The sequence below is a fragment of the Rhyacophila brunnea genome, unplaced genomic scaffold (genome assembly GCF_057557595.1).
Source record: "Rhyacophila brunnea isolate RB1 unplaced genomic scaffold, BYU_Rbru_1.0 scaffold_19, whole genome shotgun sequence".
NCBI lineage: Eukaryota > Metazoa > Arthropoda > Insecta > Trichoptera > Rhyacophilidae > Rhyacophila > Rhyacophila brunnea.
The window spans coordinates 8,688,343-8,710,659 of NW_028232848.1; the positions used below are offsets into that span (position 1 = coordinate 8,688,343).

At 37.2% G+C, this 22,317-nt stretch overlaps 1 protein-coding gene across 1 annotated transcript; it reads right to left on the reverse strand.

Moving 5' to 3' along the window:
- Positions 1 to 1,268: 1,268 nt before the first annotated feature.
- Positions 1,269 to 8,838, reverse strand: Cdk7 (Cyclin-dependent kinase 7). The gene is made up of 7 exons (XM_085946080.1): positions 8,658 to 8,838; positions 7,841 to 8,009; positions 7,154 to 7,288; positions 6,557 to 6,722; positions 4,425 to 4,602; positions 2,555 to 2,727; positions 1,269 to 1,839 (listed from the first exon to the last, which is right to left on the reverse strand). Exons 1-7 carry the CDS (start codon positions 8,709 to 8,711, stop codon positions 1,692 to 1,694), a joined length of 1,023 nt encoding a protein of 340 aa, XP_085802206.1. The 5' UTR covers positions 8,712 to 8,838; the 3' UTR covers positions 1,269 to 1,691.
- Between the last annotated feature and the right edge of the window lie 13,479 nt (positions 8,839 to 22,317).

The following is a 22,317-nucleotide window of genomic DNA, read 5'->3' on the forward strand; positions in this document are numbered from 1 at the left end:
AAACCTTGTACATATGAGATGGACCAGCCTAAAGTATGTGAGTGAAGAAAAAAAGACTTGGAATACTGCACTAAATTTATTGTTCATACAAATTCTCCGGCTTGGCTTTTCTTTCTTCCATACAAAAAATGGCAGTTACGCAAAACTGAAACTTGCTTCAATGATTTTTATAATGAAATAGTGACTCCATCTGGAAGAATATTCAACATCTTTGATACATATGTACGCACATAGAATCAGACCGGCTGAAATTCACATTTAAAATTAACCCCATCTTATTACATATAATTTATGTTCATATTTATTATTAAAATTTATTTTAAGTTTTGTGTCCTGTATCGAAGAGATTTTTGACTAATTCATAGTTTTAATGTTTGTTATATTTATTTTAAAAACATAAATTATTATAAAAATATACACATTGTGTATAACTTAAAATCCTTTTTATTTATATAAAATCTTATAAGATTAAGAAGATAATAAGGTACTGTTCGGTTATGAGGAACACAGCGGAAAACATATTTTTAAAATACCCGATATACTGGATTATTTGTTAGTTTAGGTTAATTAACCTAACAAATAATCCAGTATATCGGGTATTTTAAAAATGTGTTTTCCGCTGTATTCCTCATAGCCGAACAGTACCGATAATAAATATGACCATAAAATATATGTAATAATAAGTTGGGGTCCTTGGACAAATTCACATTTTATAACATTTTTTTACAATTCCAAGAATATCTTTGACTTAAAATAAAAAATATTTTTATTTTTAATGTTTACAGATATATATGTATTAATTAATGCAGTTGAAATTGTAAATTATCAAAAAAATGTCTAAAATTCAAAGTTTCGTATTTTTCCGCTAGGTGCCTCTGGTAGATAAAGACCAAAGGCCTAAATAGCCCAGCATATATTTAATGTCTTTTCACCAACAATTGATATAACCTGGATCATTTAAAAACAAGATGTGAATTTTCCAGACGCAGTCCCTGCACAATTGCCCCATCGCTAATTAATAAATTCCTGATTGCAGATACATTTTCAGAGCAGTTTTAGTGAAATGTGTAGACACGAATAATTAAAACAATACGTCTTAAGTCAATTATTAGCAAGCCGTAACTGTAACCGTTACACACACTAATCAATTCTAGATGCAAAATAATTATTTATTAAGCTCGCAAACTAATTATTTGACGTCCATACTGGTTACGGTCAAAGTTACGGATCGCTAATGAGTACCTGGCATGAGATAAAAATTCCAAAGTACATAATATAATTAAACTTCCTTTATTTACAAGCAATGAAATTTATGCCAATGGCACACCTACAACACTTCATATCTCAGAATTAGAAATATATGTGTGCAAAAGAAAAAAGGAGATATCTCTAAAATCACTACTTTTCATGATACTCTCGGGATCATCCTATGTTGCTGTATATAATGCAGTAAAAAATCATCTCTATCTTATATATTGCGGATAAACAGCATATTATTTGACCTTTTTTTTACAAATTTCGAGATATATCTCCTCTTTCCTTCCATACACAAAAAAATGCACATCAGCATAATTATTGTGACTATGCATAAGGCCCTAAGTCTGAAATGACAGGTTATCAAAGTAAAAAAATATTGTAATACCTACTTAAAATAATAATTGATTTCAATTGATTAACTACACTAACGATAATTAAAACTGAAGTTTTTTTGCTAATGAGGCCCCTCCTCCTTCTAAGCTTTCAAGTAGTTTCCTCTTCAGCGATGGTTTTTCAGGATTCAATTGCAAGATGGACGACGGCAGAGGAAGTTTACTGCCAACCGTAGGCGGTGGTTTATTACTGTAACAATACAATATACATTAATGATATTCACATACTGTTTTAAAATCTGTCTGCAATGAATTGGATATCGTGAAAATGTTTCCAAAGACTACTCTGGGGCGGGACATATAGAAAGGTTGGTCAATACATTAGCATTGATAGAGGGATGACAACTGGTGAATAAACTTATGAAGTAAAAAAAGTCATCAAAATCACATTCACTGCTGACACCATTTAATTACTAATTAATTACCACATTTCATTATCATGCTAATGGTATCTAATGGCCACGCGCCAGTTGAGTTGTCAACGCTAAATGAGTTAATTACCAAAGTAAATTTTAAGAAGTCCTATTTGAAATGTCCACATAAATTATTTATTTTCACGTGTTCATTCCTGATACTTTAAATAACTATGTAGAAATATGCGTGTTCTTGTATACACATATTACATAAAAATTAGTAGATGTCCTGTTTTGAGGAAAAAAATAAAAGGTCACAACTGGCACCCCGGGGATAGGTGGATTTATCCATGGAAAAAGTGACAAAAACCTGAATGTCTTAATGCTCAAGTAAAGGCTCCTTCTCATGCTGCTGTCGCAACATTTTGTGTAGGTGGCGTCATTACCTTGCCATACTATGTTATGGACTACACATGAGCTCATGTGTTAAGTACAATATAATATATAATCATAACACACACACCAGCGCTCTTAATAATCAAAGTGTATTACCTGAAATATGGCATTTGTAGAGCTTGGGTACATTCGCATCTGCTGGGTGGGTACAGACTTAGAAGACTAGTTAGGAGATCCAGCATATCGTCAGAGGCTGCCGTGAAGATATGCTTCAGAGGAGTTGGCGGGAATGTCTTGAAAACAATGTAATCAGGCAGACCGGACATCCCCTTTATAAATGTAAGAAAAAAGAATATTTAGTAGGCACAATAATACAACGCAAAAGCAAAAACAATCATAAATGCGATGTGATGCTGACTGATTTTTTACCAAAACGAGATACATGAGTTTTGCAAGATAGACAATGTCTAATTAAGTCTGAATTTATAGAAAAAATCAATATAACAGACTAATGCGATATAAAAACAACAACAAAATCCTGTTTATTCGTCTTCGGATGAAATATCCGAACACACCCGATGTGAAGTGACGTTAATGTTCGATGTCGATGAGCTTGCTTTCGGTAATCCAGCTTTGAAAAACGAATCAAGTTTTGTTTGCACTTTTTAAGTCTCCTGTTTTTTTATAATCAACTCTAAAATTACGAAAATAAGTATAATATAGTTAAATTTCGTCATCTGACGAATAAATAGTCAATAAAATATGTTGTTAGATCGTTGAACACGATCTTATTACTGATTACTTTGTTTTTGGGCATGTTGTTTCTTCTTTCTCACTATCTTCACGTCCATCCTCATTTTCCAAGATCATCATAACTTTATTTGCTATTTCACTTTCAGTCATGGTGACCCAGGCTCACCTTCGTCTACTTCTAACTATTGTAAACTTCTTGAATGGAGTAATAAATGCGTCCATTCACTTCAAGTAAACAAATTAAACTACTTTGCAGTGTGCAAATTAGCAGCCAGTGTTGCAAACGTCAGTGCTATGTTCAGTGTATGAGCAGGACGGCATTATGACTCAAATTCGAGTGTGAGAGGTATGACGTGATTGTCATGCGCAAAATATTGTTTACAAGCGGTGACCTTGGATTTAAACATGTACAGTGGAACCTTGATTCTACGATTTTCAAGGGACCCTAGAAAAAAAAACGATAAATGCGGGAGACATAAAATAAATTTTAAAAAAAAACTCGTTCTCCAGGACTTTTCGAAGTCTTGAATTATTTTCAGTTTCTCGGCTAGAGTTCTAGTTTTCTTCATGTGGGGCATTTTAGTTGCGACTTATAAAACTTTGTGATGCAAAATGCGAGGCAAGCCTGAGCGTCGACCGACCTGTGCAAACAAAGCGACGCGACTGAAAGGTCTGTAATAGTCTGTAATCATAAACAATTCTACAAAAGCGAAATGAAAAATATTCAACAAAAACGGTCAATCGGGATAATATTGGTGACGGGACCATAATATTTAGACGATAGATCGGGGAACGGTTAATGCGGGATTATCTAACATTGTTCTTATGGGTGTTTGGCGTGACTTTCAAAAATGAACTATCTGTGCAGGAAAACGATTTATGCGAGAACGGTAGATCGGGGTTCCACTGTATAACCTAAAAGAATGTTTTTAAAAATGCTCACATTTGACCGGATATTTTGTCTGTTATATCCGAAGTCCGTTATATCGAGGTTCACTATATCGACGTTCTACTGTAACTAAAAAATTGACTTTAATGAAATCAATTTTTTCATGGTAACTATCACTCTCTCACAGCATTCTAAAACTTATTATCCAAGGAAAGATCAATGGTAAACATAGCAAAGGACGATGTTGTATTTCGTAGCTTAAGAATTGCTATGATTGGTACGAGTTCTCCACCGAATTGTTCCAATTGGCAGATAATGACTGAGTTCTCTGTTAAGGGATGGTACGATAAGAAGAAAATTGTAAAACAAATAAAATGATCATACAGGCCAGTTGTCATCATTCGGTGTGCCCATGACTTGAAATATTCTAGTGATCTGATCAAGGTCTGACTCGCCCGGCAGGAAAGGCACGCGGAGTAGAAGCTCGGCTAGGATACAACCCACCGCCCACATATCCACTCCTGTCCCGTATTGCCGGGCACCAAACAGCAGTTCAGGTGACCTACAAACAAACATGACGCATTACATACCAGGACAGCTACTATAGATCTACCATCATAAATTGGCATTTCAGCGAGGGCGCTAGTATGACATTGAGAATATTACCATAACTAACAAAAAAATGGTAATTTATAATTTTTTATTGGTAGTAGATTTCTGTACAAATATTATGCAATCCATAATTCGAGAAACATGTTGTAAAATTAAATGGCATTTGTAACAAATTTATCCTCGATAGACAATTTTAGTTTCAAATTCGACCGGCTGCCAACTTACGATGGTAGATCTTTAAGATACCAGCAGATTTATTGCAATGTAATATTTGACTCTCAAATTATTCAAAATAGTCATAAAAATGCTATGATGCATTGAGTTAATTACATAATACCTATTTTGGTATGAAATTTCAAAAGTAACTTTTGTTAACAGTAGCTCTGTTGACCGTGTAGATTAAATAAAGTTAAATCGCGACACCAAGCCTCAAGTTCTTCTTTCTCGGCACTACAACCCGGGGCGGGATTTGGCCTCCTCTACAATTGTCCTCCACACGCTCCTTTCTCTGGCTGCTCCTCTCCAGTCTCCAGCCCTCCCCATCTTTCTCCATTCCGCCCACCTCTTCTTTGGTCTGCCCCTAGACCGTTTCCACTGTGGGATCCACTTGGTCATGATTTTTGGCGTCCTGTGCTCAGGCATTCTCTCAACGCGTCCAGCCCACCTTAGTCTTTGGGATCGACAGAATTTCACCACCGTTCATGTTTTATTAACTCTTCTAACTCGTGGTTCATTTTTATCCTGTAACTTCCATTTTCCAATGTGGGCCCGAAAATTCTCCTGAGGATCTTTCTTTCGAATATGGCCAGTTTATGTTCTTCCCTTTGAATGAGGCACCATGTCTCACAGCCATAGGTAGCTACTGGTCGAATAACTGTTTTGTAGATAAGCAGTTTGCTATTCTTGCTTAGGATTTTCGAACTCAGTAGACCCTTACAGGCGTAGAAGCACTTATTAGCAGCTATGAGTCGTATGTTCACCTCTTCTGTTGTTTTATTGAGTGTGTTTAGGTTAGAGCCCAGGTACGTGAAGCTCTGAACCTCTTCCCATTCCTGCTGCTCCACACAGATATTTCGAGGTGGACCCTGCTCTCGCGTGGATACCATGTATTTTGTTTTGCAGGCATTTATTTCTAATCCAAGCTTTTCCGCTTCCTTTTTCAATGTTGTGGCATTGTCGATCAGTCTTTGTTTGGATCAGCTAGTTATGACTATGTCGTCAGCATAGGCGCACATCTGGGATGTGTTAGAGTTCACACAACCCCTTATGTCAACCTTACGGGCTATGGCCTCGAGAACCAGGTTGAACATCATGGTGGAGAGTGCGTCACCCTGCCTTACACCAGACTCAATCACAATATGGTCCGTTAGCTCATTTTGTATGTTTATGACGGCCTTTGACTCAGTTAGGGAGACACGTATCAATCTTCCAAGCTTTGAGGGGAAGCCTCAAGTTATATTTGTCAATTTCTAACTCTGCGAGCTGTCAAGTGTCATTGATTTTTAACAAATTACAACGGCCATGAATTACCTCGCATAGACAAAGCAGAAGAAAAAATTAAAGATTATTCATAATTCATAATTATTATACTGTGACATCGCAGAAATCTCTTTGTGTTCACCCATAAATTTTATGCTTTTTTATAGGTTAAGTTTTGTACAATTTTAAACCAACTGGAGCATTCATGAGACTTCTCACATAGGTGAAACATGACTGCTAACTAAAAAAACTCAATGCAATCAATCATTTTAAATAATCATCTTTTTTGCAAACATCATCTGTAGCGCAGTGGGGTTATCTCAAATTCATAAATATATTAAACTAGTGTTGTGTTATGTAGTTGGAATACATTTGCTGATTTGAGACAAAAGATTGGGAATTCAATAAGAAAAAATGAAACATACCTATACCACCTAGTGACCACTTGATGTGTATTTATTCTAGTTGGTGAACCAAAAAATTTTGCAAGACCGAAATCACCAATTTTTAGAATCCCGGCACCATTCACCAACAAATTATTTGGCTTTAAATCTCTGTGCAGAATCCAAATATTGTGGAGATACTCTAATCCTAAAAAAAACAATAATAGTTTCATAATAAATCACAATTAATAGTAAATCAACTAATACTTAGTCTTGATAATAGTGTTAGAGCTGAAACAGGTATATAATAATATATAGGTTAACTGTTATTTGACATTAAAAAAATTTGTATGCATCATGTTGGGAATGTATTCTTCTATTATTTTAAATAACTAAATTTTTTGAAACTTTAAAAAGATATTTAAAAAATTGAGAATTAACCATTCGGAAATCGAAAATTTTTAAAATGACAACAATTTTGACTGCAGTTGCAACATTGCCTCACTTTCACAGCTGTTAAGTGTATTTTGATATATGCATGTTATTTTGATTTAACGAATCTTTACATTCTATGCATCTCAGCCATAAAAAGAACGTTAATAAATTTGAAAAATGATTACTTAATAGAATTGTTTTTACCTAGTAATGTCTGAATCATGTATGCCTTGACATTTGAGGGAGTCAACACGATAGACGTGTCTTTAATTATGACTTCTAAATCAGTGTCCATGAAGTCAAAAACTAGAGACACATTGGATTTGTGTCCAAATACATCTGTGAACAAAGTAAATGTTTTCTTTTAATTTCTTATATTACAATTACATTGTTTATTTTTTAAGTCTTCTGGGGTCCTTAGTAACGATGTCAAGACTCTGTGACATTAATCTGAAGAAATTCTACTGTCAATAAACCAACAATTCTCGATGTTGATAAATCCAAGGCACAACAATGATTTATTTTTAACATAATATGAAAACACCTCAAATATATTACATTACTAGAAAAAAAATTACGATGCCCAGAAGGACATGAACACGCATCCACTGGATTCACGCCTATGAAATTAACTAGTAGTTGTTACATTTTTGAAGTGCTTCACAAATTGTATTAATTTTGGCAGTCGGCTTTTGTGTTTTATGCCTTGGTTTAAATCAAGTATCAATTTCCTTACTAGCCGGTGCCATGATTTCTCCAAGTTTTCAAATTATGTATGTTTAATAAAGAATGTTACATTCGTAAATCTTGTGAATTATACATTGAATAAAAAAATGGTTTACTAAATGACTTATATTTCACTAAACATAAATTGATGGTTAATATGATCACCTAAAAGGCCGATGAGATTGTCGTGATGCAACTCTTGGAGCAGTTTGATTTCTCGAAGAGCCGTTCGGTTAATGCCATCTTTGGCTTCTGCCCGACTTCCTAATTTAATTTTCTTAACAGCTACTATCACATCTGACCGGGTGTCCCGAGCTTTGTAGACTGTGGCAAACTGCAATTCACATCAAAATAATTTATTATTTTAAACAAGCATATTCAATAAAAACAAGATGTCTTTTTTTAATATGTTTTGAATTTTTTGAATTTGATTATTTGGTCAAAGCATATTTTACAAGACTGGTATTCTCAATTGTTCACTCAGGTCAGGAGCAATATCATCGCCAGGAAGTGGCAGTATTGATGTCAAAGAGAGCTGCTAGATGGGAGATGCGGCACAATATGTATAGTATGCCATATCGTCATTTTGGCTAAGTTGTTTTGAGACCAAAAACAAACCAAAACCTAACACAACCTACTTATGGTTAGGCTACAGTAGGTTGTATTAATTTTTGGTTTGGTTTTTGGTCTCAAAAGACCTCGATCACAAAGACGATATGGAGTACTATAAAATTACCGAAAAATGTGAGTTAATAGCTATCTGTTTGATGAGGGCAATAGGTAATGTTACTGAAGTATGTAAAATTTTTTTCATGCCGCACACGAACAAAATTATTATATCTCAATTCACTCACAATTGAGTGCATGTATTTATTGATAATACCGGTAGAATGTGGCTATAGAATAAGCACGGATTATTTTGAAACTTTTTTATAACCTAATAGACACCATGCAAGTATTATTATTTGTTTGCATGCTTTACCTGCCCCTCTCCGAGAAAATCAATCTTTTCATAGCGTAGAACACGTTCATCCATTATTTCAATTTAACCAAGTCAGGCTAAGCCAAGCAAAAGAATCAAATTGTTTCAATAAAAATTTAAAATGCTTGGATAACGTAAATAAAATTCAAATTGCATGTGTCAAACTGACAAATAGTTGAGTGTTGGCAGTAGGTCAAATTCAGAGCATAAAAAATATAATATTATTCAGAGTGCTGCCATTTTTCAAATTGAACACAAAAATTTGACAAAAATCGATATTTTGAATTTACCTACGTGACCTCTTAATGCTCGGCCGTAGTGGTTTGGCGGGCGCGGCGCGGCGGCGTCTTGCGAAACTCAAACGTATAACCGTGTGTTTTATGCCCCAAAAAAGACACTATCTACGAACATTTCACACACGGTTATACGTTTGAGTTTCGCAAGACGCCGTCGCGCCGCGCCCGCCAAGCCACGACGGCTGAGCACTTACACGTATGCACGGCGAGATTGTACCTAAAAAACATACCTATTTTTAAAAAAAATATCTACTGACCGGCATTTGAGCAAGCATCCATTCTGTTCGGGGCAATGTGTTTTACAGTCTAATCTCTTTGTGTTTTACTAATAATTGAGACAACCAACCAGTGCAATACTAATCACACCAAAATTGTCTGATAACAATATGCATACGACGTCTTATTTATGAAATTCCGATTATATTGGCGACCATCTTTTATAAGTTTACAACGAAATACTCAATACATAATTTAATTCCTAGACAAATTTGCACCCAGACATTGCCGACTCAAGTAGAAATCCGATTCATTAGCAACGACTGGTCCTACTTTTTCCGCCCCTCCCGTTGTTGTCTAATGATGACCTGTCATTGTTCTATAGAGTGCTCATGCTGACGCGTCTATCGTGTTCACACAGGGAATGGTTTGATTTGGATAGATGAGTTACATGATAAATAATACACTAGCATTAACACACCTACAAAATGTAATGCATATTATATCAATGCTACATATTTTTTGGAAATCGCTTTTACCACCGGTTTTTGTGTGAAGGACTAGCCTGACTTTGACAGCTGATGAATAACAGGAATGTACATTATTTATAAATAACATTGATAGTTAATATAGGTACCTATATGATTTGAGATTTTTTATAAGGTGAATCGGGGTAAGCGTAGCTACTAAGATTTCTCAGCATCTACCACAAATTGGATGATGCCATCTATGGAAAGGTGATTCATAAAAGGTGATTCATGAAATATTCAGAAATTGTGTCGATACCATATTTTCTGAGGTGACTAGATGGGTTATTCTCCAGATGACATTTTGAAGTCGACGAATGAGATGGTAGCTATGAGTAAAATATTTTTTAAAACACGGAAATCTGCACTCTGTGGTTGTAAAAATTGGTGAGTATGTGTGTTTTGATACCCTGCTTCACGTTTTGTTATCGTTTTACTTATTGATAAGCATTTGGAACCTTTAATCGAGTAGACACACTTTCCCCACGAACGTAAACGCGTGGGGTAAGTGCACTTTTGTGTTGTGTCACACTGCCCCCATATATTTTCTATGAATTCGCATAGTCATTGTTTTAACTAGTGATGGGACACGACGCATTATTTATATCAATCGAAAAAATGTTCCTAATTGAAATAAAATGTTTATAATTCTATTATCAATACATTAGAGCAGTGCTCAGCAACCTTTTCTCACCCACGGCACACAAAAGGTCTTCCCAAAATTCCGCGGCACACCACACGTAAAACAATTTATACACCAAAACATGGACCCCAGGCCAGAATCTTCGGCGCCTCCCCTACCTATCGCCAAGGTTAAAAACAGTGTGATACTTTAAAATAGCGTTTTTCAAATGATGTTCGAAGTAAAATAAATCGTATTGATTCTATGTTTAGCGATTTGTTGTATTTATTAATTCATCCACTTGAACTACGGTTAGTTGTCGTGAACAATAATTATTTGTCGAGTATTGACACAATAATAATAAATTGTTTGCTTTGATAAATTACTTTTTTTGCAATTAAAGCAAATTTGTGTTTATCTCACTTATCTACTTGACCTGCCACGCCACCCCCCCTGAGCTTGGGCCTCCAGGGCACCAAAATTACATTACATACCTACTTATTTGATAAATAATTAAATAAACATAACACACGTTGAAGAACCAAATGTACATTATTATTCCCATGTATTGGTATTATCAATAAATAACTTGTTTCAATGATCGTACAAGTTTTTAGCCTTACTTAGTTAGTTTGGTAGCCTTGTTAGAAATACGAGGATATTCTTTATTAACCGAAATCCAAAAAATACCATAAGATGTTCTATATAATTTTTGGCATTGGTTGCAAAAGGGTTTCGAATCCAGTCGCATTCATTGTATGAAAGTAATGATGAAATTTCTTTTGAAGCAAAGTTAAACATTTTTGAGACGGATCCAAAATTAATTGCTTGTTTTCATTGGTGGTCTGGTGAGTCCTTTGGTACATTTTTAGAGATCTTTGTCTTAAATCTTTTTAATTTATCAGATCACGTCAATATATTTTCATTCTGACCTTGCATTGTTTTATTAAGTTCATGCAGGTGCTCAAATGTATTTATTACCAGCCATGTACGCAAATTTGGCTATTAAGTAAGTATTGTATAATATACAAAATTATTTGTGTTTTTTTGGAAGCAATGCTCCGCGGCACACCTAGCATCGTCTCGCGGCACACCAGTGTGCTGCGGCACACCGGTTTCGGAGCAATGCATTAGAGCAGTGCTCCGCAAGCTTTTCTCACCCATAGCACCAGTGGCGCACCCAGGATTTATTATTGGGGGGGGGGGCGAAGGAGGAGAATGGAAATTAGTCCCATAGGCTCTTTTTCTTCTTCATATAAATATTTTTACATAATTTCACAATACACGGCGATATATTTGTACAGTTTCTCCTAGTTTTTATTAAATTGGAGGCATAGTGGCGGTAACCGTTGAGCGTGTCATCAGCGACTGGCGGATTGGAAGTGAACAGCGACCATGCTGGTCATGTGTACCTAGTGTGCTTAAACATTACTTAAATAATATCGGCTGTGCTACCCGCTTGGTCTAGAGCAGTGTTTCCCAAAGTGTAGCACGCATACCCCCTGGGGTACGGGAAGAGTTTGGTGGGGGTACGCGCTGCACTGGGTTATGGCTACGCCTGGTACAACAAGCATTAATAAAACATCCATACTAGAAGGTTTATCGCATGCGGAAGAAGAGTAATTGTTGAAATTATTAGCTTCAGACGGATTCTTGCAAAATAAACATAAGGAGTGTACTTAAACATCAGTTAAGTTGCAAATGCAACATGTGTATCCAGTTTTAACAGAAACATTCCTGAAATACATCCAATAATTTCATCCTTCTCATGGTTTATAATGAATGTTATTTTTTTATAATATAACTTTTATTTATATTTTATTATGAATGAATTTTATTTTTCGTTTATTATTATTTTGTTCTACAAAAGGAATATATTTTGATTGTTATTAAAGTACTTATATGCATTTTTCTTTGACGAGGAGTACTCAGTGTTACGAAAATTATAGAAGGGGTACACAGATGTCGAAAGTTTGGGGAACACTGGTCTAGAGAGCTACAATATTTATGCCGAATTCCACCGAAAAAATGTTCTTTTGATTTACACCACCACCGCAGTGGGTGTAGTCATTCTTTTCGCCGAATGTTTATCGCAGATTTTTGGTTTTTTGATATTGAGGTTTCAACATATTAATTGAAAATGGACAAAAAAAGTATTATTGCTTTTAAATTATACACAACCTACTCAATACAACACAGCCTAATATATCGTTTATCGGTCTTTTGTCTTTTGCACTCGGTGTACCTACACCATGGCCCCCACATCGTGAAACGGGCCCTGAGGCTAGGGCAGTGGTCGGCAAACTGCGGCTCTTTGGCCCCTTGAGTGCGGCTCTGCCACAGATGCTCTCTGCCATATTTGGCATGGCTACAAAGAAGACGCAAAGAAAATGGAAGAGGATAACCGTAAATGTAATGTTGAATAGACCAAGACTTCGCGTTTATTCAAAACTTAAATGGCTTACCGACCTTTATTTATGTGTCGGGAAAAATTAGCGCATTCAAATTTAGAGAGATACTACAACTTAAAACTCGTAATTTTGCGCTAAATATTCTGTCGATGATGCAAGGAAGAAAGCAGCTGAGGAGAAGAGTCAAGAAAAATAAAGTTCTGTATTTAATTAGGTACTGAATAAAATCTTTCAACAATGTTAATATTGCAAGTTTTGTGGTTAGTAAAAAGATTTCCAAGAGAGGAAATCAAGAGTAAATTGAGAAATCGATTTATTGATGAGAACCTGGAATCGTGCTTAAAATTAAATCAACAACATACGAACCTGACTTACCCAAACTTTACAAGAAGATGCAAGGCCATTATTCACATTGAGTTTGTCAGTAATTGTCATGATTCAATTTTATGGATACCTGACTTACAATTTAATTTTTATTAATAAATAAGATCATTATTAGGTACATATGATATTCAGTTTTATTCAGTGTACCTACCTATATTTTAATTAGGGCTTAAAACTTTAACTAAAGGTTATTAAGTAAATTAGCAGTGTACCTACTTACTACCTACGCATATAATTTCAGTTTAAGAAATTTGGCTCTCAAAAGAAATCGCAATCGTTGTACTCAGGGCTCGAAATGGAACGGAACGCACCGGAGCGCCGTTCCGGCTCGTGAAATTTGTAAAATTATCGCTCCGTCTCGTGGAAAAAATATGTTGACCGTCTGAGCTAGATAGGCCATAGAATAGAAAATCTGACACTTATTTTTATAAAATACACATACGATTTGATGACTATGTAAATATTTTCAGAAAATTTGTCGAGCGCTCCGGTTCGTAAACTTTTCCATTTCGAGCGCTGGTTGTACTGTTGATATTTGGCTCTATTGACTAATGAGTTTGCCGACCACTGGGCTAGGGTATTTGACGGGCCCCCTATCCACCGCTTAGATTAAAGACAGTGTGAAACACTACATTAACGTTTTTCAAATTGTGTTTTAGTTCAAATTGAGGGTACTTATACAGTGAATTATCGGCGATTTTCAATACATCTACTTAAATAATGGAGCTGTCGAGTATCGACACATAATAATCTGAAAATATATTGGACAATTATATAATTTAAAATGTTCATAGTCATGAAGTGTAATAGCGCCGCAGGCGACTTTTTTACTGCTAAAGATAAATTATGATTTGTGTTTATCTCACTTATCTGGTCAACCCGACACGCCGGCCCCCCACAGCCCGGGCCCCTAGGCTAGAGCCCTGTCAACCCTCCCCAGCCATCACCTATACCACACCAGAATTCGGGTGGACACCAAGAATTTCATTAGGGAACGGGTTTCTAAAAAAACCTGACATCAGTGTTTCGAAATTTTTGTGTTAGAAATTAAAATCTAAGAAATTTTACTAAAAAGGGTGCTGGAGAATTACAAATCATTTTTTGTCGTGTTGTTTGTCTAAGCCCAAGGTATAGTTTATTGGCTTTCGATTTCAATTTGTAAAATCATTCTGATGATTTTCATATTTTGCATATTTAGCACACCAAAGATATTCCCAGAATTCCGCGGCACACCACAGGTAAAACAATTTATACATCAAAATATGGTCCCCACATGCTGAAGCGGGCCCCCTACCTATCGCCAAGGTTAAAGGCAGTGTGATACTCTAAAGTAGGTACTACCCTACTTCAATTATAGTTTGTCAATTTATGGCTACGGCCGTATGTTGTAGCTTAACCACTGGGGAATGACAAAAGAAATGGCGTATTTCAAAAAAACACTACCTTATTCTTAGGTCAATAATTATTATAAAGCAATCATTATTCATAAGATGTTTATCACACTTGAATGGTCAAAGAAATAGCTTATAATAAGTATCTTTAGAATCATCTTCAAATGTGTTAATCTTGCCGATTTTTTAAATAATAAAATGCCTAATTCTTGTCAAATTTGGGATCACAGAGATTATCAATATAATTTTTTATCGTGAATATTTTACAAAAATTATCTCGTAATAAATTATACTAATGGTTTCATAAATGCGTTAAAAATTAATAAATGTAAAAAATCTTAACACCACTGCACAGTTATCTACCGAAATATGACTATATTCTAAAACATTAGAGTGAGAGGTTTAAAAGAATACTATTTTATGTAACAAAAATACTTTATTCAGTCATCAAATGTTTAAAATAACTATATAGGATAATAAGGCTTCAAAATTATATGAATAGATTATCTACAACGTTTAAGGAGTGTCCAGGATCATGGTTTGAAAATACAATAAAAACTCAATTTTGACCTACGACGAGCACGTGGGCCGTTAACAATACGCACCGTTTTAAATTGATAATCTTTCTTTCGGGCTTTTGCGATGATTATGAAATTTGTCCCACCTGTAGGTACCTGGGGGATGCTTGTTTCTAACTTAGTTAGATACTCATAATTTTTCGGGAAAGCGGGAAAACAAACTGCTTTTCCGTAATTGGCCCGAGGGTTTTGCTCCTGGTCTGGTGGATGGAGACGAAAACGACCTCATTGGTCTACCTTCCGCGGGCAAAAATGCCCTGAAAAGTCATGTACGGCTTTTTCCCATATTTTCCTATACTTTAAGCTGTTAAAATATATATTACGATGGCGGGAATCGAGAACCCTACAGATCTGTATAATTTCTTGATCGGAATTATTGACGATTCTTAAGATATTTATTGAAAACTTAAGAATGGACAAGGGGGGGGCCTTGTTTCTCTGACGTCAATTTTCAGGGAAATCCCGCCTAGTGGGTATAAAAACCCGCGTTTTTTCCATACAAAATCAGTCCACGGCTCCTGCGTTTGGTGATAAGACCTAAATCCACGCAGCTCTTCGCGAAAGTTAACAGATATTCGTGTTTTTGAAAAATCAATCGCAAGATTATTTTCCCACTGTGATACGAACAAATACGTCATCGTTATCGCGTCATCCGTATATGGCGTGGCGGGAAATTATTCACTCGTAGGTGAATACGTCACTAAGTACGTAGTTACTAAGTGCTCGGGAGTATACCTATTAAAAGGGACGGCGGTTCCCAATCTTTATAGTCGGTGCCTCAATAATATAATGAGTGTGCAGCCATACCCATAAATTAAAATAAATATAAATAGTTATATAGAATAAAATTAATTAACTAAAATAAGTTTATATAAATAAATATTGTTAATTTATTAGTAAATAAAATATAGTGTTAAGATATCTAATAAAAATTAATTATAAAAATTATTTTATTAAGGAATAATTAAATAATAACTACGGAGACTTTTAATTGAAATAGATCCGCGATCTATATTACGAGTGCCACAATTCGGTACGTAATCTTGGTGACATTGAACTTGAATCACCAGCTGTTCTTTTTTTGACGTTTCACGCGGTGGGTGCGGAACGATTTTAAATTAAATAAATAATATATCCATTAGATTCAGACGTCATCCTATTATTAGGTGGCGTTTCTAAACCATTACATAGTAATATTGTTATGGTGTGTTCACAAGTGTCGTTTAGAACTCTTACTTGACTACCCTCTCCGACCCCGTGCTGAGCTAGCCAAAAGCAGGGGTTCTCAACCTGGTCTAGGGACAAGGCCGGTCGAGAATTTAACGCCCATGCATCTTCACCAAGACTGGGGATCGTCAATATCCACATTATTACAACACTATATTATAGGTAATGTTGACAAAACAAGTTTTTCCCATGATCCTTCAAAAAGTAAACTCGTTAGTCGCACCGGATTTCCGTCAACTAGGATACCTCCGGTTAACTGATAAAAAAAAGTCGTTTTTGTTTCAGCACATCACTAGCTCTTCATACATTAGTATGACACACTTACCCCAAAAAAAATGTTTTAGTCAATTTTTGTTGAAATTCTATACTATAGTTTCAACCCAAGACTCAATATCTATAAATGAAATATAACCTCTCTATGCATGTTATACGTTATGGTTTTGAAGTACTTTTGGAATAAAAATGAATTTACGTACACTTACCCCAATATTGGGATAAGTGTAACAAACTGACTAGTAATCAAAAAATATTAAAATGTCGTTTCATAGTGAGATATAAAGTGGGTTCCTTGTGTACATATTTATTGTTATGCTTTTTTAGATCCTACGGTAAAGTTTTCAACTCTTTAAAACACACTATTCGTCATGAACTTGGTTGAAATTCATCTCTTTGAATTCTATGTCACACTTATCTCGACTCACATTAATTCAATTTGAAACAAGAAAGGGCGAATCAATATGTTAAGCAATCTGGGATCTGATTTTGACAGCTGAAAAGTAGACCACTCGTTGCTTGTGCAAAAATTTATGCTCAGGCTTTATTAATCTAAAGATGGTGGTGGCCCAGAACAAATAGGTATATAAGGTGAGTCGGGGTAAGTGTAACTTTGGGGTAAGTGTAGCTACTACAATTTCTCAGGATCTACTACAAATAAGATGATGCCATCTATGGAAAGGTGATATAGCAAAGTCGCTGATTTATAAAAATATTCAGAAATGGTGTCGATACCATGTTTTCTGTGGTGATTACATGGATTATTCTCCAGATGACTTTTTGAAGTCGACGAGTGAGATGGTAGCTGTTACTAAAGTATTTTTTAAAACACGGAAATCTGCACTGTCGTTGTAAAAATTTGTGAGTATATGTGTTTTGATACCCTGCTTTACTTCTTGATTTTTCTAGATGCCTTTATGGATACCTCGCATTTACTATCGAGGTTTCTTAAGGACTTTTTCACGCAAACTACTCTACTTGATGCTAGTCAAATGAAAATTGTGACGGCTGAGAGAATGTGCCTTATTGAAAACTATTCTTCTACCCGCATCGGGTATTCCTAATTTGAATTCGGCCAGGGTCTATGAAACCGCCTTGCAAAAACCCTGGACATTTTTTTGTAGCGCAAGGCGGTGGTGATTCTGATGAATATTTTGTCGTATTCATTGGGAACTAAGGACTGCGATTTGTAGTCGAGTTTTTTCCAGTGGTAAAAGAAATGTCGCATAGGACTGATATTCTGAGCATATACTTATCCTATCTTATATGATTGCAGTCACTTGATCTGAAAGGCATGAATCATCATTACATGTCACCATTTATTATTTTAATTCTTTTTATTACATCAATACAGAAATTAAAAAATGCATCTCTTCCGGCCTCGTTTGCCATGGTCCCCGGAAGGTCTCAAATGTCCGCATCTGCCATCTGTAATAAAAAGTTCAGCTTGTGCCGCTCTTTGCTAAAGATTTGACAATCTAGGAGTAAATGTAGGACCTCCTGGTCGCTTCCGTCGTCGCATGGACACTTTCTATCAGATGTTATTTTAAACCGGTGCAGGTATGCTCGCATGACTCTGTGATCTATAGGAATCTGATTCATCTCAAAACACAGCCCCTTATGCACCCTGAAGTCTCGTGCTGCCGAAATCGAAGGTAAAAACTTTTGGGTCAACTCCCCTGTCGGTGAGTTTATGTATCGTGAGTTCCATTCGTTTTTAACCATATCTGATATAGTAATTTTCGCGTAGCTCAGAGGAAATTTGTCATAAGCTATCGCGGTCTTGGGTTCAGAGGCACCATGCCGAGCCAATTTGTCAGCTCTTTCATTTCCTTCTATCCAGGTGTGTCCCCTTATCTACTTGAAGTGCACCGCGGGGTGGCGCCGTCTCAGTATTGCGGACTCGCTGTGAATAGAAAAGCCAATCGGATTAGTAGACAAGGGATCTCCAATTGCTTGGATTGAGCTTTTGGAGTCCGAATAAAAACAAATATTATGGTTTTCGGTGAGCTTTCGTTGGATTGGATCTGAGCCTGCCCACTCCAGAGCGCATTGGATGGCATAGAGTTCGGCCTGCATTACCGTACAATAGCTGGCAAGGCGGTACTTACGAGCCGCTATCTCACCGCCATTAATGTATGCCACAAACTCTGCACCAGTACCGCCATCAATATTGCTCCCATCCGTGAAAATCGGCATGTTGTTGCATTCGTTGCTTTCCAACGTTGCAGGATAAGAAACCACTTCAGAAAATAGTCTAGCCGGGTGTGGCAGCCTTCTATAGTCCACCGGTTTTTCGTAAAGCCTATCGTCAGGCACAAAACCTGCGAGGCCCTCATCGCCCTTCTTAGCTCTGTAAGTGAGAGCGATTTGTTTTAAACGTAAATCTAGAGGCATAAGTCCAGCTAGAGCTTGCGTTGAATTTAGCGAAGCCGTGCAGTAAGCTCTGCATATTCGTATCGCTAGTGTTCGCTGAACCGTGTTGAGTTTTTTTGGTATGTTTTTCCGTTTGGCAGCTTCATACCATATGCTGGCCGCATACGTGATCATAGGCTCAATAGCACAAGTGTAGAAAATTCGAAGAGATTCAGAAGATACACCCCATGTGGGTTTGGCCATTCTTGCTAGTTTGAGCGAAGTCACTGCTCTTTTGCAGATGCTGTCCGCGTGCTTTGACCAATTTAGTTTGTCATCGATTACTACCCCTAAAAGTTTAAAATCCCTAGAAAAAGATAGAGGTTGCCCATTCATCACCAGCGAAGGCGGAGAGAGGCGCCTCCTAGTAAAGAATAAGGCGGAGAAAGACAGTTTGACCTTCCTTCCTCAGGTCTCGACGCTCTCCAACACGCTGTTAGTCATGGTTTCTAGAGAACCAAGTTCTTTGGATTTCACAATCAGCAATACATCATCAGCAAAGGCCTGTGCGTGTACACCTTTAGGAAACGGCATAGAGAGAAGATCGTCGAGAACTATGTTCCACAGGACAGGGCCGCAAGACGAACCTTGTATGCATCCCTTTGATGTCTCTTTGGTAGCAGATGCTCCAGCATATTCGACGAAGACTTCTCGGTCGGATAGATAGTTTTTGATGAGTCTGAAAATGTTAGCGGGACAATTTTTAGATTTCAACTGTTGAAGAAGATATGGCCACCATTTGTTGTCAAACGCGCCTTTGATATCAAGAGATACCGCCACTACGAGCTGACCATCGTAGTTAGATGCCCTGATTCTATCAATTACTGCATGAAACGCGTCTTCAGTACTCTTTTGAGGGGTGAAACCGTACTGGTATTCGCTGAGCAGATGTTTAGTCTGAAGTTTCCAGGAAACTCGATTAATAAATAATTTTTCGAGTACTTTGCCGAACACGGGCAGCAATCCGATGGGCCGATATGACGAGATGTTAGCCTAGTTGTCCTTTCCTGGTTTGGGAATGACCACCACTCTAGCTACCTTCCAGATTTTTGGAAAATGACCAATTCGCAAACAATCATTATAAAGAGCAATAACTATGCTAGGAACAGTTAAGAATGAATTGAGACAGATATCCACCGTGAAGCTGTCGTGTCCCGGAGCTTTAGCTGGATTGAACAGCCTCATTGTTCTTTCGATCTCCTCGAGAGTAAAGTTCTCGTCGTCATCTTCCTTTGAAGGAATCGAGGCGGCATTTCGGATCAATGTCTGTTGCTCCGTTTCGTTTGCAATATTGTCGTCTGGAAAAAAAATACGCAAGAAGAGCCTCTGCAGATTCGAGAGCCGAAGAGGTCATGCGACCGTTGATTGTCAGAGTTTCAGGCGGTTTGAACGCCTTACTTTTGAGCATTCTCTGAAGACTATATCATACATTCTCTTTTCCCTCAGCCCAATGGCTCTTCCAGCTTTCTAATTTCGCTTCCGCAATCGCAGTTTCATACTTATTCTTTGCGGCTTCAAAAATCTGCCGAGTGAACGGCCGTCGAACCACGCCTGAATTAGGAAATTTTGTCTTTGCTACTCTAAAAACCGTCTTCAGTGTATCCAGTTTCGGACTCCACCATGGATTACTTTTTCTTTGGAATCCTTCGCCCGAAGAGCACACCATCGTGCTCTCGCATGACGACTCGTTCGCCAATGACCATTCTTTGACAATGTCTTCGAGCTCGTGTGCGTCTGTGACGCTATCTAACCTATCCACAGTGATACCACGATCCTGAATCTGGGAAATAAGTGCAAGCCCAAAATCTATCCAGTTAGCCTTGGACGTCTTAAACAAACCTGGTCGCTGTTGATTGACATTTGAACTTTTGTTTGCAGCGTAGCTATCTGCGGCCTGTAATGAAAAAACAATCGCATTGTGGTCGGATCCCAACGCTGCATCACGACATACTCTTCAATTTTCAACTCTGGTGAGCAGAGCATTGGAATACGCAGTAATATCAATATAGCTTTCCAGCTTACGAGGTCCTCTGATCGTTTCAAACGTTGGGACAGAACCCTCGTTTAATACGTTTAGGTCGTGCTGTGCTAAAAAATCTGACACGGCTGTGTCTCTACTATCAGTACGTCGACTGCCCTACCAGATGCTCTTTGCGTTTACGTCGCCTCCGAGCAACAGCCTGTGAACCTTTGAAGTATTCATTAGCCTGCTCATGCCGGTCAGCGATTCATCGATGTGCACCGATGGCGCGCAGTACCTACAGTGATCCGACCAGTAGCGTTTCTCCTAAGTAGTCGAGTTCTACAACAGCGCAACTATATGAGCTAAACTCGGAAAGTAAAATGCAGTGGGTTAGAGATGACGTTCGACGCACAAGAATATCTGGCTTCACTAGATACAGACTGCTCGGCTTCTGAAAAATGATACCTGAAAAAAGCGACGAACGAATTTGAACGATGTTGCAGTGTACGGTTCCTGGATTAAAGCCAGGTCCACGTTATTAGATTCCATATACCTGATGAAAGAGACTGTGGCGACTTTGCACCGTGCAAGATTCGCTTGTGCAACTTTTAGGTGTATAGCCATTATTGGTTTCCGAAGTCAGTTGCGGAAGTAGACTTGGCTTCTTGTTGGCGGTGCAATATGCATGCGCGCAATATAGGACTGTGACCCGTCGGAGCTGTCAGATGGAGCCGCCTGTTTTTCCGGACGCAGTTGACGCATGTCAACTTTCCCTTTTTGGGATATTCCGCAATTTTGTGGTCTCCCCCACATCCCCGACACGCAAAGGCTTCCTTGCAAGTATGACTAGTATGCCCATACCCCAGGCATTTCGTGCTGCAATGCACAACACTAGAGCATGGCTGCACTCGTCTTGTTATCGTTTTACTTATTGATAAGCATTTGAAACCTTTAATCGAGTAGACACACGTCCCCCACGAACGTAAACGCGTGGGGTAAGTGCACCTTTGTGTTGTGTCACACTTCCCCTATATATTTTCTATGAATTCGCAGTCATTATTTTAACTAGTGATGGGACACGACGCATTATTTATATCGATCGAAAAAAATGTTCGTAATTGAAATAAAATGTTTAAAATTTTATTATTACAGTTTTATGTTAGCTAAGTAGGTACTCGGAAGAGTAGATAGGAATGCATGTGTTTCAATTGAATACATAAGTTTTTAAAATAAGTGCTTATCTAACATGTGATAATTAATGAGCATTTTTTCCACATGTAGATATGCCGCTGAAATATAAACGAAAGATAGATAAAGGAGCTTACGACAAAGGAAATTTACAAGAAACAGTTGAATG